The following is an 18,378-nucleotide window of genomic DNA, read 5'->3' as shown; positions in this document are numbered from 1 at the left end:
CTTTATATGATAGTATAACCATTCACTTAATTATTTCCTGAAGAGAGCTTATGTATTTATTACAGTTATACCAACATAGTAACACCATTTTTATCAGTTGCTCTTATTGGGAAACTAATGTGATTGCTGTAAATTTGCTGTAATACTGAATTTGGAATAGTGCCCAGATATATTTTATAGCCACATCAAGGCTTGTCCAAATAGTAAAAAATAGTTGTGCAGTGAAAGCTTGCTTAACACTTCAAACCCATGTCAGTGTATTTGTTCCACAAGACTTGTTAAGGTTAATCACAGTCTCACTGTTTATATTGTCTTTTTTTTTCACATTAGATTTCACACAGAGCTAAAATTGTCTCCATTTTGCCTTGTGTTCTATGTTCATTTGATTTGCTGCAGAGTCTATCTTACTGTGCTAGCCAGCATCGGGTGCTCCTGCAGCATTTCTGTGATCCTTTACTCTGTACTGGCAATTGTGTACATCACAGAGGGAAGGGCATCACAATAACAAGTAACATTGTCCTAAGTAGACAATGTCAGTGTTTTCAAAGAGAAAAATCAGGTAGAAAGACCTAACTGAAGCCTTGAATAATCTGCCAGGAACACAGGAGGCTAAAATCATATATTGATTTTCCTTGGAGGTTTTACTATAGAAGTTGCTAATTTTAAACATATCACAACAGAACTTCTATTTTTTTTCCACATTTCTTACATTTGTAGAATACAAGGTAGTCAACTTTGAGTTTTAAGGGAAGTTCCTGATTATTCTCTTTGGAAGTTCAAATACTTGTCTTATTTGGAAGTATTTCAAAAATCTTCCAGTTACAGTCATAACTTTGATGATAAAGTAAATCACTGCACTGTGAAGCAGAAGACTCTTAATCTGCTTAAATTAAAACATAAGCTAAACTGAGTTGAATCTGAGATGGAAGTAATATTCTATTGAGCTAAAATATGACTGTAATACAACTTTAATAAATATGTAACCCAGTAAAGGTACTGTGAAGCATATGAAGATAATTTGTTTATTCTTCTCTTTAAATGTCTGTCATTCAGCCTTTCAATGAGACTTAAAAATAGCTAATGAAAGACAGTGTAGATTAAATCTTATGCATCTAAGCAAAGAAAAAATAATGGCATGCCTAAAATATTTAAGCAAAACTACTGATAAATATTCATTTTTCGTTAAAAGTAATTAATCTTTTGGCAAGTGTGCTCCATGTCTCAATTACATTTTCCCAATCTCTCAACTTCCCTAGGTATGTGTTTTGAGTAGGGTTTGTTTGGCTGGTTGGTTGGTTTTTTGGTTGGTTTTATGGGGGTTTTTGGTTCCTCATTTTGTGAAGTAGGTTGTGCAATCTTACTCTTTTTCTTAATCGAAAAGAGTTAGAAATACTTTATCTGCAGATTCCTGTAATGTAAATTGTTTGTTTGTTTATGAAAGTACATTTGAATTTTTTCTTTCCTAATATAAAGGAACATGATTTGCAAAGCAAATTGATCAATTATTTCTTCAATTCTAATGTTTTATTACAATTCTGTGCTTTTTGTGAACTAATATTTCTCCTATCCTAGAATTTATCTGAAAAATAGATAATATTTTATTCATGTGTTGAGACAGTCAAATTACAATCTATATCAATATATATTTTATAAACATTACAATTCTCTTACACAGTCAATGAAATTGTTTAAAAATCAAACATTACCCATCTTAGTAAAAGAATTCCTTTTTGAGACCATTGAAAAAAATCTACAAAATAAATATTGTGATTTTACTTAATGAAAATCTTCAGAATTTAAAAAAAATAGACATAATCCTTTATTCACAGTGTATAAATTTGTTTAGATTATGTTTCAGAAAATAATTTTTTAGGCTTGGAAATGTGCGATCTTCATGGATTTGACAAAGTGTTGAAACCAGTCAGACAGCCCACAATCAAATTTAACTGTGATAACTTAGCATCAAAATACTTAATACTTTTCCATTTGAGGAAAAAAAATAATTATTTGAATAGTCTGGATATGAGGAAAAGATTAATACAATTTTCTGTAGCAGGATACAGTCAATGGGAAAAGATTTAAAATATTAGGGAAGATTTTTTTTTTTTTGTTTTAGCACTCTATTTTACTATGGCTAAGAATCAATACTGAGGTTAAATAGGAAAGGCAGATTTTGGGAAAGTGTCTATAAAATAATGGAGTTTATGATTGGTAAGAAGTGAAAGACTGAAGCAACATGGTGATTAAATTAATGGTTTGCAAAAATCTAAACCACCAAATTTGGCAGAATGGTAGATGAATGGCCTTGAGTCCTAACAAATGAATTCTGAAAGTCATTTATGAAAGAAATTGATGGAAAGCTCAACAGAAAACTATTGCTTGTTTATTGGTGGTTTTGGTTTGATTTTGTTTCTTTTGTTATTGCTTTTCCTTGTTTTTTGGTTTTTTTTTTTTTTTTCATTTTGGGACTTTTTGTGTTTGTTTTGTTTAATTTAATTTTGTTTTTTAATTTTTGAGAAAGGTTTCTGTAGCAAGCTAAAAAATCTCTTCTAATGATATAACTCAAGAGTTAATAATGCAGATACCAGATATATTAAAATATTGCTATAGATAGCAATCAAAGAATAACACAGATCTCTTAGGATAAACACAAAAATTAAAGTACATATTTAATTCCAAGCACAAGAAACAGAAAGTAAAAAAAATATCTATAAATATATTCAAATAAGGGGAAAAAAAAATACTTTAAAAAAGTTTGACCAAAAATCAGCTGTCATAGGCAAGACTAAACGTTTTGTTCCTGTTTTGCAACTTTTGCAGAACATAATATTTTGTACCATACACTTAAGATAATTAAGTGAACATTTTCACGGTAAGAGTATGGCATATAGAGAGACAGTACTACACAATATTGAAATAATTAAATACATTTTATTCATCAGGGACTGTTGAAATTCCCTGTGCTATATTGAGAGGCAAAGTGGAAGGACCACTACACTGAAAATTATGTCTTAAAATTCAAATCTGTAAGGAAGTTTAAAAAAAATTCAGAAGGGCACACACTTTTCCAAGCAAGGATGGAGAAGGAAAAAAACCCAAGATATTTGGACTAGAAGGATCAAGGACATTAGTTTTATCTTTGCTCTTGAAAGATACGAGTTTTAAGCTGATAAACATAATGATAAGAAATAAATGACTTGTATTTGATAGAACAGATTATGTCAAACCAACTTAATTTCTTTCTTGACAGGTTAACTGCTTTTTTAGATTTGGAAATGGAAAGGGGAGGAAATAGTTCTGTGCTGCCATTCATAAAGTTTTAGAACTCTTTCAGAAAAAAATAAAGAAATATGGGGTGGATGAAATTATTGCAGTAGAACAAATGTACAATAAGGTACAGTAGTCACTGGAAAGTTTCTCCAAAAGGCTGTGGAATCTGCATCCTTGGAGATACTAAAAATATATCCAGGAATGGATCCACCTGTGCAACCAGCTTTAGGTGACCTTGCTTGAGCAGGGGGGTTGACCCTACATGACCCCAGAGGTTCCTTCCACGCAAAATTGTTATGTGATTTCTATGATGCTGTGAAAAAAATTATTAATTATTTTGATGGCAATATAAGCAGAGTTGCAATTTAAGGATGATTCCAACCTACAATTATAGTAAGCACTATGATTGAGAAGATTGGAATTCAAAACAAGCTACATGAACTAAAGAAAGAGTGTAAAACAAAACAAAAAATTAATTCTATAAAGAAACATGCTAAACCTAAATGGGGAAGGAGAAGTGACCTGCAAAAATACAAAGGAGAGATACAATAGAAAAAGATTTGGATGTCACACAAAACCAATATAATCTAGAGAAAAATGTAGTAGTATTGCAAAAAGTTGAATCTTCTAGACATTGTATTTAACCATCTAAAAAATCAAGACAATTTCAGAAAATACTTTTTTTTTTTGTTCATGGGACTGTTTTACCTAGGATTTGTTCAAAAATTATTTCACTTCATTTGATGACCAGGGAGACAACTGTGTCTAGTTTGTGACACAGTTGTTTAAGATGACTAGAATGTTGCTAACATGGAAAATATGACACATAAGGAGTCATTAAAAGGTTTGTACTTTATTAGAAAAAGTATGACTTGGCAGGCAAGGGGTGAAGCCTGATAATGGTGTTATGGTCTCACACAGCTAATAATTGCAGCCTGTCCTAGAGTTTGATCTACTGCCTGTGCTCCTTCTCAATCAACTCTTGACAATTATTTTCCAACCATATTTATCACTGTTGCACCAGAATTGTGCCATATTTCTCATATCAAAGAATTACCCATTATTTAACTTAAGTTGTCTCCAATTAAGAAAAATAATCAAATCTTCAGGCAAAGAGGGAAAGAAAAAATATTTCTTTTTAGTTATGTTCATGGTTGCTGAAACTTACATACTGAATATTTTTCCCTGGGAATGAACCTCTGTTGACTGAGCTGATTTTATTTATTTAACATTACTACTTCAGTTAGGAAGTTGGAAGTTGATAAATTTTTTGTAGCTTTTGGTCTTCCTGGAAAAATGTGAAACAATGGAGTCAATGTAATTTTGAATTATCATTTCAAAAATAATCTGATGAGTTTGCCGATGATGTGTGACTCAGAATGCCAAAGCAGCTGATGTGTTCAGGCAGGGGTAGTAGGCTGCCCTAAGAGGAAGGAATTTTTAAAGAGTGCTGCTGTGGACCTCCACCTACACTAACATATTTCAAAATATGAGATATGACTTATCTGAAAAAACCCAATGTGCATCAAAGTTAAATTTTCATACAGATGCAATTAAGGACACTTGCAATGCAGAATACTATAGACTTAAATGGTTTCTTTGAGGCTCTATCAAGCAGCTTTATGCAGGTGAAGGGAAATCTAAAAATGCACTATTAGCTGACATGGTACATTTGCATTAAGAGTATGCAGTGTAGTCTAGAGAAACTTATTCATCTAGAATTTAAGTATATCAGGGCTGCCTCATGAAAACTGGATCATAAGCTCTCAAATCTGAATTCCAAGTGAGCTATAAGACGAGCTGGAGGGTACAGAGACTATTCTCTGTGAAAGCTATAGTCATTATTTATTATATTTTTATTTGTAGTCCTGATTCCAACACTCATATATATAGTTCTGAATCCTTCACTTTTTTCCTTAGTTTTGAACTCCTCCTACTTAGCTCCTAAGGCTGTGTGGTAGTCCTGGATAAACAGAGCAAGGTAGAAGCAGTAAACTGAGAGAACGACTACTTCAGAAACGGTTAGAGATGGACAAGCAGCTGAGGACCAGCACCTTCTTTGCCCTCTAGAGGGCTAAGAAGCTAGGAAGTGTCTGTGAAGAAGACAGTTTTGGTGGAATAACCTTGCTGAATCCCAGGTGCCCGAATCTTAAAAACACCTTTCCTGTGTCCTTCCATTCCTCTCTGGCTGAACTTCACTTTCAGTTTTATCTACCTCCTCCTTCTGAGAGGTGCAGGAAGACAAGGCAAGAAGGTTGTGATCAGTTTATCACAATTATCTTTGTTGCTCCTTCCTCTTTGGTGGATGGACCCCCCAGACTCTTTTCCTTCTCCAGCACTGGGTTCCTCCCCCAGGAGACAGTCTTCCATGAATATATAAAATTTGAATCCTTCCCATAATCTAGAGTTCTTGATGCATGGCTCTGGTGTGGTGTGCAATCTTTCAGCAACTGAGTGCTCCAGTGTAGGTCTCCCACAGCATCACAAGTCCTGCCAGCAAAGCTGTTCTAGTGTGGGCTCGTGTCTCTACCAGGCCACAGATCCTGCCAGGAGCCTGCTCCAGTGTAGACTTCCCACAAGACCACAGCCTCCATCTGCTCTTGGAGTCCTTCACAGGCTGCAGGTCGATCTCTGATCCACTGTGGACCTTCATGGGCTGCAGTAGGACAGCTGCTTCACCACATTCTTCAGCATGGGTTTCAGGGGCTTCCAAACCTTGAGCACCTCCTCTCTCCTCTTTCTCTTCATTGACCTTAGTGTCTCAGAATTCTTGCTCTCACATTCTCACTCTTCTCTATGGCTGCTGTTTTTCTGCAGCAGCTTTTTTTATCTGTCTTAACTATGTTAGCTCAGGGGTTCTACCACCATCTCTGAAGTGCTCAGCTTTTGCCAGCAGCAGACCCATCCTGATACTAGATGGCATTGGTTCTGTTGGACATGTGGGAAGCTTATGGCAGCTTCTCACAGAAGCTACTCCTGTAGCCGCCCCTGTCTACTAACTAAAACTTGGCCATGCAAGTCTAATACAGGGCTGAGGATGATGGGGTATTTTACTTTTTGGTTTTGTTTCTCACCATCCTAGTCTATTTTTAATTGGCAATAAATTAAATAATTTCTTCTCAAATTGAGTCTAGTTTGACTGTGACGGTAATTATTGTCTTTGTCTCAGTCCTTAAGTTTCTTCATGTTATTTTTCTACCTTGTTCTCTCCCCATGTACTGTTGAAGGGGGTAATGATAGAGCAGCTGAGTGGGGGACTGCCAGCCAGACAAGGTCAATTCACCACGTAGTAACATAATAAAATTTCTGTCATCCCAATAGTGAGTCTCTATTTGTTTCCCACATGTATACGTTATTGTTCATTATATTATTAAATTCCACAATCATTTACTATCACTAGAAACACACTGTATCATTCATTTGATAATTTCAGGGAGTTTTTTTCAGTGGATATCTCCAGGTTTATTTGCCGAATAGATGAAAAAATCAAGTATGATTTATATGTTAGCAAAATTTTTATTCATACTTTGAACTGTTGTATCTTCCTATAGTTTCAGATGTCCAGTACTTTTATTGGTTTGGTGTGTTTAATTGATTGACAAAATATACCTTAAAGTATTTTTCTATTTCATTTGGACTTCTCTATTCTATGAAACTTAAAATTAGAGAAACATTCTGTGAGCCAGACAGCAGCTAGAGAAAGAATTATATATCTCATATTGGTTCTCAGGCAATGCTAACTAGGATCTTTTGGAGGCTCTTTCTTTCTCCTGTCTTCCTTGTTTTGTGTTTTGTTTGGGTCTTTTTTTCTGTTTACTATCTGAAAAAAAGGTGAAAAAGCAAAATTAAATCTTTGTGTTTCAGGTGTTACTTTGGAATCAGATTCTTGCCTTGACCCAGGAATTCCTGTGAATGGTCATCGCCATGGTAACAACTTTAATATCCGCTCCACAGTAACCTTCAGCTGTGATGCAGGATATACACTGAGTGATGAAGAACCTCTCATATGTGAAAGAAACCATCAATGGAATCATGCATTACCCAGCTGTGATGGTAAGTGTCAAACTCTTCAGATGTCAGGTTTAAAGTCCACAAAGTTAATCTACAATTTTGCAGAACTAATTAAGCTTGTCATTGCTACTACCTCCCTTCAAGATCCACACTCTTTAAAAATTATTTTATTGTTATTAAAAGCCATGCTTTAAACCTGTGTCTGTTTTCAGTGAAGTACTGAAAAAAAATGGGCACATATTCACAAATAGAAAAATTCAGATTCTCACAGAGTGCCATTGTTCAACTGTGAATCAAAATGGTGCCATACAACTAATACTTTCAACACAAAGCAAATAAAATTAATTTTTATTTTAAACTTTAAATACTGCATACAAAAATGATTGCTTAAAATTTAGGATGCTCAATACTAAAGCAGATAGACAATGATTGGCCAATGTAATTAATTTTCTTAATATATTTTTGTTTTGAAATTTTGGTTTAATAATTGTTTTGGGGGATATGAAGTATGAAACTGTCTAGAGCTTTCATGAGACATTTTTTAAAATGCTGAATTACTTCATGGTTTAACCACAGCCAGCAACCAAGCCTCACACAGCCTCTTGCTCACTCCCACCAGTGGGATCAGGGAGAGAATCAGGAGGCTAAAAGTGATAATACTCCTGGGTTGAGATAAAGACAGTTTAGTAAGAAAAGAAAACTCTGTGCACACAAGCAAAGCAAAGCAAACCATGGAATTTATTCACTGCTTCCCAGGGACAGCAGATGTTCAGCCATCTTTAGAAGAGCCGATGACAAATACCATCAGTCTGAAATTCTCAGTTTTCCCTTTTTCTCCCCACTTTATATACTGAGTCTGATGCCATATGGTGTGGGCTATTCTTTGGGTTAGCTGCAGTCACCTGTCCCTGCTGTGTCTCCTTGTAATCTCCTACTCACCTGCAGCTTCCTCACCAGTGTGGCACTATGAAAAGCAGAAAAAGTCTTGGCTCTGTGTAAACCCTGCTCAGTGATAACAAAAACATCTCTGTATTATCAACCCTGTGCTCAGCACAAATCCAAAACACAGTCCCATACTGAGAAGAAAAACAACTCTACCCCAGCACAACTGCATTTGCAAATATTTCTGTGTTCTTTTTTGTAATTGGATTTTTTGGCTAAGTTCTGTTTTTGTGAACCACTAAATCAACTGAATTTCTTCATGGAACTCTTGTATAGTTGCTACAAAATCCGTCTTATAGAGACCACAGAACAGCAAAGAAAGGCTCCTGCTTTAGTGAATTACTTAATGCATTTCTAACTTGCTTTTCAGGTCCAAGGTTTTAATTGATTACAGTGGAATGTCGGAGGACAAAATTAGATTCACCGAAGTATTTCTTTTTCTCACTGTTTTAAACTGTTTAGTTAAATCTGAGCACTATAACTCTCCCATGCTCAGACCATCTAAACCACCAAAAGACTATTACAGAAGTTAGCTAAACTAGCATTCAAACTCACTCACCTTGTAACCACCACAACCCATTCCTCCTTTACAAGTACAGACACAAAGTATTTTTAAATGTTTAATTGTTTTTATGGGTTTCTTTCCTTGTTTTCTTTGCCGTGATGGATTGACAAATGCAAAGAAATCTTATGTTTGAATGGTATTCTCTTCTTTTTCTACTTACTTTTAATAAAATGTGTGGTTCTATTTTTGGGTTAAACTATCAATATTTAACTCTTTTGTTTACATATGAATGTTGATATTTGGGAAGATCTAGTTAATTTTCACTCATTAAAAGAGATTTTTTTTCCCAGGCCCTTCACCCACTTTCATGTGAGTGTATGAGAAACTGTCAAGCCTTTCTGGAGTATGTTCTCTAGGCAAGCGCCACACAAGGGTTCAATATACATTCAGTCTCTTCTTCACAGATTAAACTCCATTGTATTAACTAGTCTAAAAACATGGCATAGAACTCACACTCTATTAGGTAATCATTCTGTTAGTATATTTGCCTTCTGAGTTTCAACAAATTGCGACCCAAATTTTTGGAATGTAACAGATTTAACTAAGGTGAAAATGAGCATTTTGCACTCATCAGTAGAGTACTGATGTTCTCAAAATTTTAACTTCAGAAATTAATTTAGCAGAATAATGCCTAAGTGAAAAGCATGTTGCTTTGTTTCATGCCAACAAAGAAGAAATAAACCTGTGTAGAAATGTAAGGTGGTTAAAGTTCCCTGTAAGTAATGTGTCATTCTCAAAATGCGCTAGTGCCAAGGTGGAGCATGAAAATAATTTTTGAGTGAGAGCTAAATTAAAGCACATCAATTCCATATTTTTAATTTTGTTTAAAATATGTAAATTATTTTTGAAATATGTAATATCTGCTTTAAGTAATGTTGCACAGTCAAGTATTTTTCTTCCTTCTGTGGTATTTACAGAAAAAGATAAGGATTCTTGAATGAATGTATTATTGTTCATTTATGGCACCGTAAACCTGATGTCTATAATGCTGTTTTTTATTATATAGATACTGTGGATTTAGTCAAATGTGTTTTAATTCATACTTGCATGCAGAAATAACTATACTCAGGTAAAAACAGGCTGGAAGCATCTCCTTTCCTTTTATTTACTTATAAATATGTTTAAGTTACATAAATTAAAAAAAAATTAATACTTTAGCAAAATCATTAGTCTAATAAGAAATGAAAAAAAAGGAACTTAAGCTATAAACCAAGTATATTATATAGAGACACACATCTACATAAAGATACTGCAAGATTATTGAATATTTTTTAATGTATATTTTCCATCTTGTTAATGGCAAAGTGTATCACTTTATGTGAGGAAGAAGACTAAAAGCATCTTAATGTTTTGTTGCTTTACTGTTTAAATATTTATCATATTAAAATTTTAAAAAAACAACAGCATAAAAACTGGACAGCAAGAGATTAGTGAAAAGCACAGTCATGCTGTATTTATAAGATCTGTGAGCAATTCAGCATGCAAATCTTAAACATTAATTAATTTGCTATGCAAATTTGAACAGCCTAGTTTAGCAAATTCTAGTATGCATAAAATGTTTCCTAGCATAGTTCTCATGTCTTCCAAAATATTCAATTTGAAATAAATTACTTATGATAGGACAATCTAAACCTTTGAAAAAGAGGAAATTACACTTCTTTTTTCCTCTGAGCATTGTAGTAATCATCAAACTTTTACATACTTGAAAAAAAATGTGCTTTTTACTGAAGTATTTTTGTTTGTTAAAAATGCAGTTGAATGCCTGCCTTTCAAAATATTTAGTGCAAGGAAAGTAGCAGCAAGATATTTGTTGTGTTACTCCACAAAAAAAAAAAAAAAAAAAATCCCCTTATTTCTTACATACTACTCCAATACAAATCAATACTTGCAATAATTATTTACATTTTGTTCTGTTAACTAAAGAGAGGTTGTAAATGAAAAATTAAGTCCTTTTCAAGGAGTTAATTTTACTTATTTCTGTATTCTGCTAATTAACAGGAGAGGCTATAAATGAAAAATAACCTCCTTTTCAAGGACTAATTTAGAAGAAAACCAAATGTTGTCAAAATTAATGTTGTAGTGGTGGATTAATTAACTTCTTATTTTAATCCTTGAATCTATTTTTAATTTTATGTGTAGTTAAAAATAAACTCTCTTTCTTTCTCTTTCTCTCTCTCAAACCATTTCACAAAAAAGGCCTTTTTTATGATTTTTTTTTTTTCTCTCTCCTTAAGCTTTATGTGGTGGATATATTCATGGGAAGAGTGGAACTGTTCTTTCTCCAGGTTTTCCTGATTTTTACCCAAACTCTTTAAACTGCACTTGGACTATTGAAGTGTCCCATGGCAAGGGTAAATATCTAATATGTTTTACATATATACAATGTCTGTATGGAAAAAAAAAATCAGACATATATAGCTAAAAAAGAAAATGTCCTTTATGAGTTAAACCAACACTTTCTGACACTGTTTTGAGGAAGAAGTTTAACTTTCCAAAATTAAGTATCTTCAAGGGTGGGATTTCAATTTGTGTTTATTTTCCAAAGGAAGAATTCTTCTTAAAATTGCCAGAGGCAATGTGTTTCAATCTCAGAAAAATGTAAAAGAGTGGAAGAGGTAAAATAAGGGAAAATAATAGCTACTGGTCAAATAGATCTAAATTTCTTTCAGTCAAAGATATTATGACCTTGTTGATGGCTCTTTGCTATTATTGAACATAAAGGAACAGACTGGATCCGTGTATTGGTAACCTAGTATTTCAGACTTAAACCATTAGAGCAAAAACTTATATATATCTTTATGTTACATACTCAATAGAGTAATATCTGAGTAAAAAGTTTACTGAGAAGTATATGGGAAGTTTCAACTTTTAAAATCTTCTTAAAGACTGTTTTTGTTTTGTTTTGTTTTGTTTTGTTTAAAACTCATAAAACATTTTAAATGTAAAATATATGAGAAAATGTGCTAAGAAGAATATTGTTCCCCACAGTAAATTTATAAATGTATTATACTTATTGTATTTGAAAATTTATTGTATTTGAAACCTGAACTGTAAGTCAAAATTTAATTCATTATTGGATTGGAAGTTGGCAAATGAAAAAATAGCCATTATGTCAGATAAATTATCATTTGCAGAAAATAGGAATCTGTATTTATGTAAGACTGTACATAAAACTTCTGTATGCTTTGTACTTGTATTTGGAAACTTCCCTGAAAGTTAGAATTAAAAATCAGAATTGTGTTGGAGGAAACGCAAAAATAAAACATAAATACAAAATTTTAGCAAATATTAATGTACATATCCTAGGTAAAAATGAAATCAAGGTGGATATTATATGTAAAAGAGAAATACAGTAACTTGAATAACATCTAAATTCTAGAAATTTTAATTTGCAGAGTGCTGTATAAAGATAGCATTGAATGCCATCAATTCTCTTATATGAATTATTGATTTAAAGTGAGCTAAACAAGCATCCACATTGCACATATGAGCACAGCTGAGCTCATGTGCTTTCAGCAAACTTTATTTTCAGAATTTCAGGTTTTGATTGTAACTTTTTCTCAAAATGTTTCAGTGTGACATAAAAATTGCTTTCTGTGTCACCTACGTATGAAGGAACAGAAAAATTTGCTACTAAATACTTTTCTTTCCTCCCTTTTTAAATTCTTTTAAAGGTGTACAGCTGGTTTTTCATACTTTTCACCTTGAGAGCTCTCATGACTATTTGCTCATCACTGAAGATGGGAGCTTCACAGAACCAGTAGCCAGATTAACTGGCTCAGTCTTACCTCCTACAATTAAAGCCGGCCTCTTTGGAAATTTTACTGCACAGCTTCGATTTATATCTGATTTTTCAATTTCTTACGAAGGTTTCAACATAACATTTTCAGGTAATTAATTCCATTCTGCTAAGTATCCTAAAACTGTTCCAAATGCAGATAAAAGAAATATTAGGAAACACTATAAAGTAAAAAAAAAAAAAAAAACACAAAAACAAAAACAAAAAAACCCCACACTTAATCATTGTATAGTGTCTATCATAGAAAATTGGTTAAGGTTTAAAAAGGTGGCCAGGAGAATAGAGAAGAATATTGTTTTAAGTTTTACCTGTTCTCACAGAAACATTAAAATTGTTGAAAAATAAATTTTGAAGAAAATTAAGCGGAAAAAATTACAAAGAAAGTACTGCTTCAGAAGATAGGAACTAACTTGTTCTAAAGTATAGAAACTTTAAAAAAGCAGTCATATGCTAACACAGATTCACAAAGGACTCTAATTTGAAGACTGATTTTGAAATGGAAAATGTGTATATAAAGATGAAATAAAACACTTATTAGCTATTGATGTATTTCTGCAATTTATCTCTTTAAGATACATGAAACATTTGTTAACTGCTTCTTATTTACAGTCTTCTAAAACTAGATGACATGTAATATACATTTCTCAATAATTTTCTTTGCCTATCTCCATTACTAGGAAGTAGAATTACAGATGTGCATATTGCAGCAGGGCATCTCACCTCCCAACAAGAGCTGATCTGTTGTTTGTTAGCTGGTCAGATAATTCAAATAGGGTGAGCTGTCTTGTAGTGAGTTATTTTGGCACCATAGCCAAAATGGCCAGTGCTCTGGCATCTCCCAGCTGCCAATAAACATCTTTCTTTTGAAGTGAGATCTGGAAGGTAAGCTGGATTTCTTACTGACAGACACCTCACTTACAAACTAGAAAAGCCACACCAAACTTTCACAAAGCAGAAATCCTCTGTACATGATCCTGAAAATTTGTGGAGTCCCATGAGTAGAGGCGCCTATTTTGCAGTTACTCCCAGGGTTAAATGAAGAAATCTTTGTACATTATTGTAATTTTGGTGGTTGGTTATAATACTGTTTGTTTTGCTAGCTTTAATTATAGGTACCCTGAAATAGTGCATTGTTTTATGCTTGGCTGTAATCTACTAGTAGTTCTTTAGTTGCATACTGTGTAGCAACTCTGATTAGGATCTTTGATCAGTTATCTCTAATTATTTTTATAAATATACTTGATTTACCATCATTAGAACTTGTAGACTAGAGTAAGTCCTTAAATTTAAAATGCTCTGGAGTTCTGAGGCTAAGGCAGGGTTTTTCCTAAGCTTCCACTTGTTCCATGACACATATGAATTAATCAAGCGTTCATTGAAATGCACATGCACATTTTATGGAAGGATTGCATAAGGAACTCACATCCAACTCTCCTACATCATTTTTCAGGAACTGAAAGCCAATAAATTTTGTTAAGAATTGGCAATGTTTACATACACATGGCCATGATATTTATGAGTAATGTATCTCATTTAGCTTGCTTATTTAAAAAAGGAAAAAAATGCCTCACTGATTAGAGCAATAGTGTTGCATTTACTCCTGTTAAATGCTAATATACATTCATTCTGGATACTTTGGACTCACCAAAGCAGAGGTTAACAATTTTAGAACTTTGAAATGTAAATACAAATATTAATTATTTATTTGATAATTTATCACTAAGTCAAAAAGTTGTAGAAAAACACACAAAATATTGTGGATGCATGAGGAAAATTGTGCAGAAACAAAATATTTGGACCACAGAAATTTTGGAACACAATTGAAGGTTTATGTCCTATTTACTACTGCTACAATATAAAGAGTCAGCCTATGACATCATTTATATTAAATGCACATTTTGAGAAATATTATGAGGTACATTTACTTTGTGACTCAAATATGTGATTCTGGGTTTTTACTTTCACACAATTAACATATATTTCTTCTTAGTTAGAAGTGTTTAGTGAGAACACTTGTTTTGAATGTCATGAATCATACAAATTTGTCATGAAAATTGCCATGTACCTGAAGGTATACTACAGGTATACTATACCTGTATTACCTTAGCCTCTGCAGTACTGAACAGAGATAGTAGATCGTATGTTTTCTGAACATGCAATATTTGGCAGCAGAAACTGATGTAGATGATAGATGGCTGCCGTGTCCTCGCCCCAGACCACTGTCCCAGATATCCTCAGCCCCGGCTAGCTCTCCTGCGGGGCGAGTAGGGCGGGTGGAAGCACTCCCTCCTGCACCCAGCTGGGCTTTGGGGAGCGCTTTGTGGGTCCTGAGGTCGCTGCTGATTCCGATGATGAATAGAAGAGGAGAGGCATTTGTTGAGGGCAAAACTCTGATGTTTACTGAGACCCTGAGGGTCCAACAGCACTTGAAGGAACCCAGCCAACAAGAGCAACAGAGGGGTGCTGGCAACATATTATATGGGGGGGGGAACTGATCAACCAATGGGGAAACATAAAGGCATGGCTCTTGTGGGGATTGACATCTGGGGGATCCAGTGGGGGATAGACAGGGGAGGGGTCCCAGGACCTCATCCAATCACTCGGTGCCCTGGATGGAAGTTTCCAGAGGTAGGGGAATGGACACCGAGTGACAGACAAGGCACCTGGGAGGGGACAGGGGAATGACTTGGCATTTTCTAGGGAGACTGACACATGGGGGAAGGCGGGAAACTCAGGGAGAAGCCAATACAATGTGGGGGTACACAAGAACAAACCATTGCAGAATGAAAATCTGATAAAACATATAAAAATGCAACTCCACAGACGGCCTCTAATATTCAGAACTTTCCTAAAAGACAAGGGAAGGATTTATTTATTAATTTTATTCCATATATCAGTTGTTTAAAGACTCAATCAGAAACTTTGGTTTGTTTTCTTCCCTGACTAAATGGAGTCTCTTATTCTAAATAAGTAGATTTGATCCTACTTTCCACTGACCTCCAAGGTTAATGTTCTAGGAAACATTTTTCCTTATCTGTTGCCAGAAAGGATCTCTTGGGTCTTTTGGATCATATTCTGAAGAATATAAAATCAAACCTTTTCCATTAGATGTTAAATTGTTTTCAACATATTTTTTCAAAGTAGTTGGTAGTGGCTATCTGAGGAAAAAATATCATATGGAAAAACAGGATAATCAGAAAGTGATACCTCCACAGCATATTCTTTGGAGACAGGGAAATGGGCAGCTCATAATTTTCTGAGTTTTATTTACTTCCTATGTAACAGCCCTGATATTTTCCCCATTACTCTATTCTGACTCCTCCTGAATTATTTCTAATGTGTAGTTATAAAAGCACACTTTTTTTGAAAATGTGTTTGTATGTCTTCCATTCATCTAACCTTTTGTTTATTTTTTAAATTAGATTTTCTTCATCACATAATGATTTCTTTCAACTGTAAGGCTTACTTCTAAAGCTGTTTGGGAGTTCAGATGAAAAGGAACTAGAATTATACACAAAGAAAGTAATTAAACAAAATTATAGTAAACCACTTACAGTACAAGCTGATTACAGCTCTTGAAATTAAAAAAAATAGATGTAGTGTTGGTAGGACACATTAAATACATAATTACTCTATATATAGGCATAATAAACTTATAGATACAGTATTGGGTTTTAGTAGAGAACATAACTCTAAAATACATATTTTCCAGATGTTCCATGCTCACACAATGCAGGCGATTTGGTAAGTTTGCTTTTTTCCATGTGGACAATTTGTCCAGATAATAACATACTATGTTTTCTTGTCTGCAGAATATGACCTGGAGCCATGTGATGATCCTGGTGTTCCTGCCTTCAGTAGGCGAATTGGTTTTCATTTTGGTGTTGGAGATTCCTTGATCTTTTCCTGTTTCCCTGGGTATCGCTTGGAAGGTGCTAACAAACTCACCTGCCTGGGAGGTGGTCGGCGTGTATGGAGTGCACCTCTGCCAAGGTGTGTGGGTAGGTGGTCACATGCTTTCATTTCATTCATCAAATCGTTAATAGCACATGGCATGTGTCAGAATACTGGGCAGAGAACAAAGTGCTTGGGTTGAAACAGTTGATCCCCAAGCTGTAAAAACTTCTAAAGTTAGTGCAAAATATAAGTAATGCATGTCTCCTTTCTACAAAGATCAAAAAATACAGAGGAATAATTAGAATTATGCCAGCAAATAAGATCAACATGTAATATGAGATAAAACGCAAAAGCAATTATTTAACTTCATGTTTGGCACAGTTAAGTTATAAATTTCATACTTTTCTTTTGGGGTAGAGAAACTATGTTTAGAGCTTTTAGGTGAAAATACCCTGTTTTAGAGCCCTGCAGCTGGTATTGTTATTATTGTAATTCTAAGGTACTGGAATTCTTACAGTTTTTAAAATGCATCACAGCATTTTTAAACTTTATTTTTTTTTAAATTACTGTGCTGCTGTTAAACTTCAGTAGCTATCAGCTCAAATTGAGTGAACAGTTATTTTCTTGTAAAAGCTCTGGGACTGTATATTATGAAATTTGTGCAGTTGCTGTATTTGTGAGATGGTTTTATTTCCACCATGTCAAGTGAATCTCATCAGCTGCTGTTGACATATGCTTCTGAACAGTCAAATACTACCATACACCCCTCAATGAATTTCCTTAAGAGGGTTCTTGTTGTAAATAAGATTTTATTTCATGAAAGGAGAAACTCAGCTTCAGCCTATTTCTTTTATTTATTATAAAAAGGTGAATCTTTATATCTGAAAAAGTCACCTACCTTGTATATGAATGTAAGATACACAGGGAAACATAAAGTATCTCAAATTTTGTTTTAAAATTGAGTTATTCTTCCCATGATGAAAGGATGCTACAGATGAGAGAGAAAGCAAAATAATACAGAGTTTGCCATTTATTTGGAAATTCTAGATTTAAGTCTTAGTCTCTTTTCAGCCCTGGGATATTTGCTTGGTTTGGGTTTTTTGTTTGTTCATTTGTTTGTTTGGTTTGTTTGGGGTTTCTCTCTTTCTATGCAGTTTCTCTATGTTCCACTCAAACAAGTTTAGTATATTTTAGATATCATAAAATGTTAGTCATCTGCAAAAATATTGTTAGCTTGTGCTGAAGAAAAGATACATTCTATATAATGCATGATTTTCTAAATTTTGTTAACTTTTAGAAGGCCTTTCCTACAGTACCTATAGTAATAAAGAGATTCAGACCCGATATCTTGAAAATGCTCACTTGGTTATGCTCATAAAGTAAAAGACACATTGAAAAGTTGCAAAGATTATCAAAGCATCAATAATCAGCTTAATGAAGTATCAGCCACTGAATTAGCGGTGAAATTATAGAAATAATATAACCACTTACTGTGCCAAACACAGATATGCCTATATGTTTCTCCCAAGCATAATTTAGTGATACCCATCTAACCTTATGTATATTTGATATGCCTGCCATTCATATTGAAATGGAAATTGTATTTACAGAGAGCCCAAGATTTCCTTTTTTGTTCTTATCTTTAGTTTCTAGCAAATTTGTCGACTGGCCCTGAGACACTTTTGTCACTAAATCAATGTATGAGATCCCAGTTTCTAACTGATTAGTAAAACCTTTCATAAAGCATCCAAAGACAAGAGGCATTTCTCTAAAGTAAGACAATCTAAATAACTCTTTTAACTCAACCTATGTCATCATTTGATCTCTTGTAGTGTAGCAAACTAAAGATATATACAATGCAACTAAGAATAACGCAGGGAAAAAAACTTTGCTG

At 33.9% G+C, this 18,378-nt stretch overlaps 1 protein-coding gene across 3 annotated transcripts in view; it reads left to right on the top strand.

The window, feature by feature from the left end:
- The window catches only part of CSMD1 (CUB and Sushi multiple domains 1), a 1,051,612-nt gene that overhangs the window by 813,318 nt on the left and 219,916 nt on the right, over positions 1–18,378 (top strand). For all 3 annotated transcript variants that reach the window (XM_031504428.3, XM_021551131.3, XM_085576363.1), the window contains 4 exons: positions 7,135–7,323; positions 11,023–11,139; positions 12,463–12,678; positions 16,400–16,588. In XM_031504428.3, coding sequence (XP_031360288.2) covers positions 7,135–7,323; positions 11,023–11,139; positions 12,463–12,678; positions 16,400–16,588 — 711 coding nt within the window. The remainder of the gene's footprint in view (positions 1–7,134; positions 7,324–11,022; positions 11,140–12,462; positions 12,679–16,399; positions 16,589–18,378) is intronic.

The sequence above is a fragment of the Lonchura striata genome, chromosome 3, assembly GCF_050655825.1.
Source record: "Lonchura striata isolate lonStrDom1 chromosome 3, ASM5065582v1, whole genome shotgun sequence".
Taxonomy (NCBI): domain Eukaryota; kingdom Metazoa; phylum Chordata; class Aves; order Passeriformes; family Estrildidae; genus Lonchura; species Lonchura striata.
Note: the sequence above shows the minus strand (reverse complement) of the source record. Positions and strands in the feature narration are given on the sequence as shown.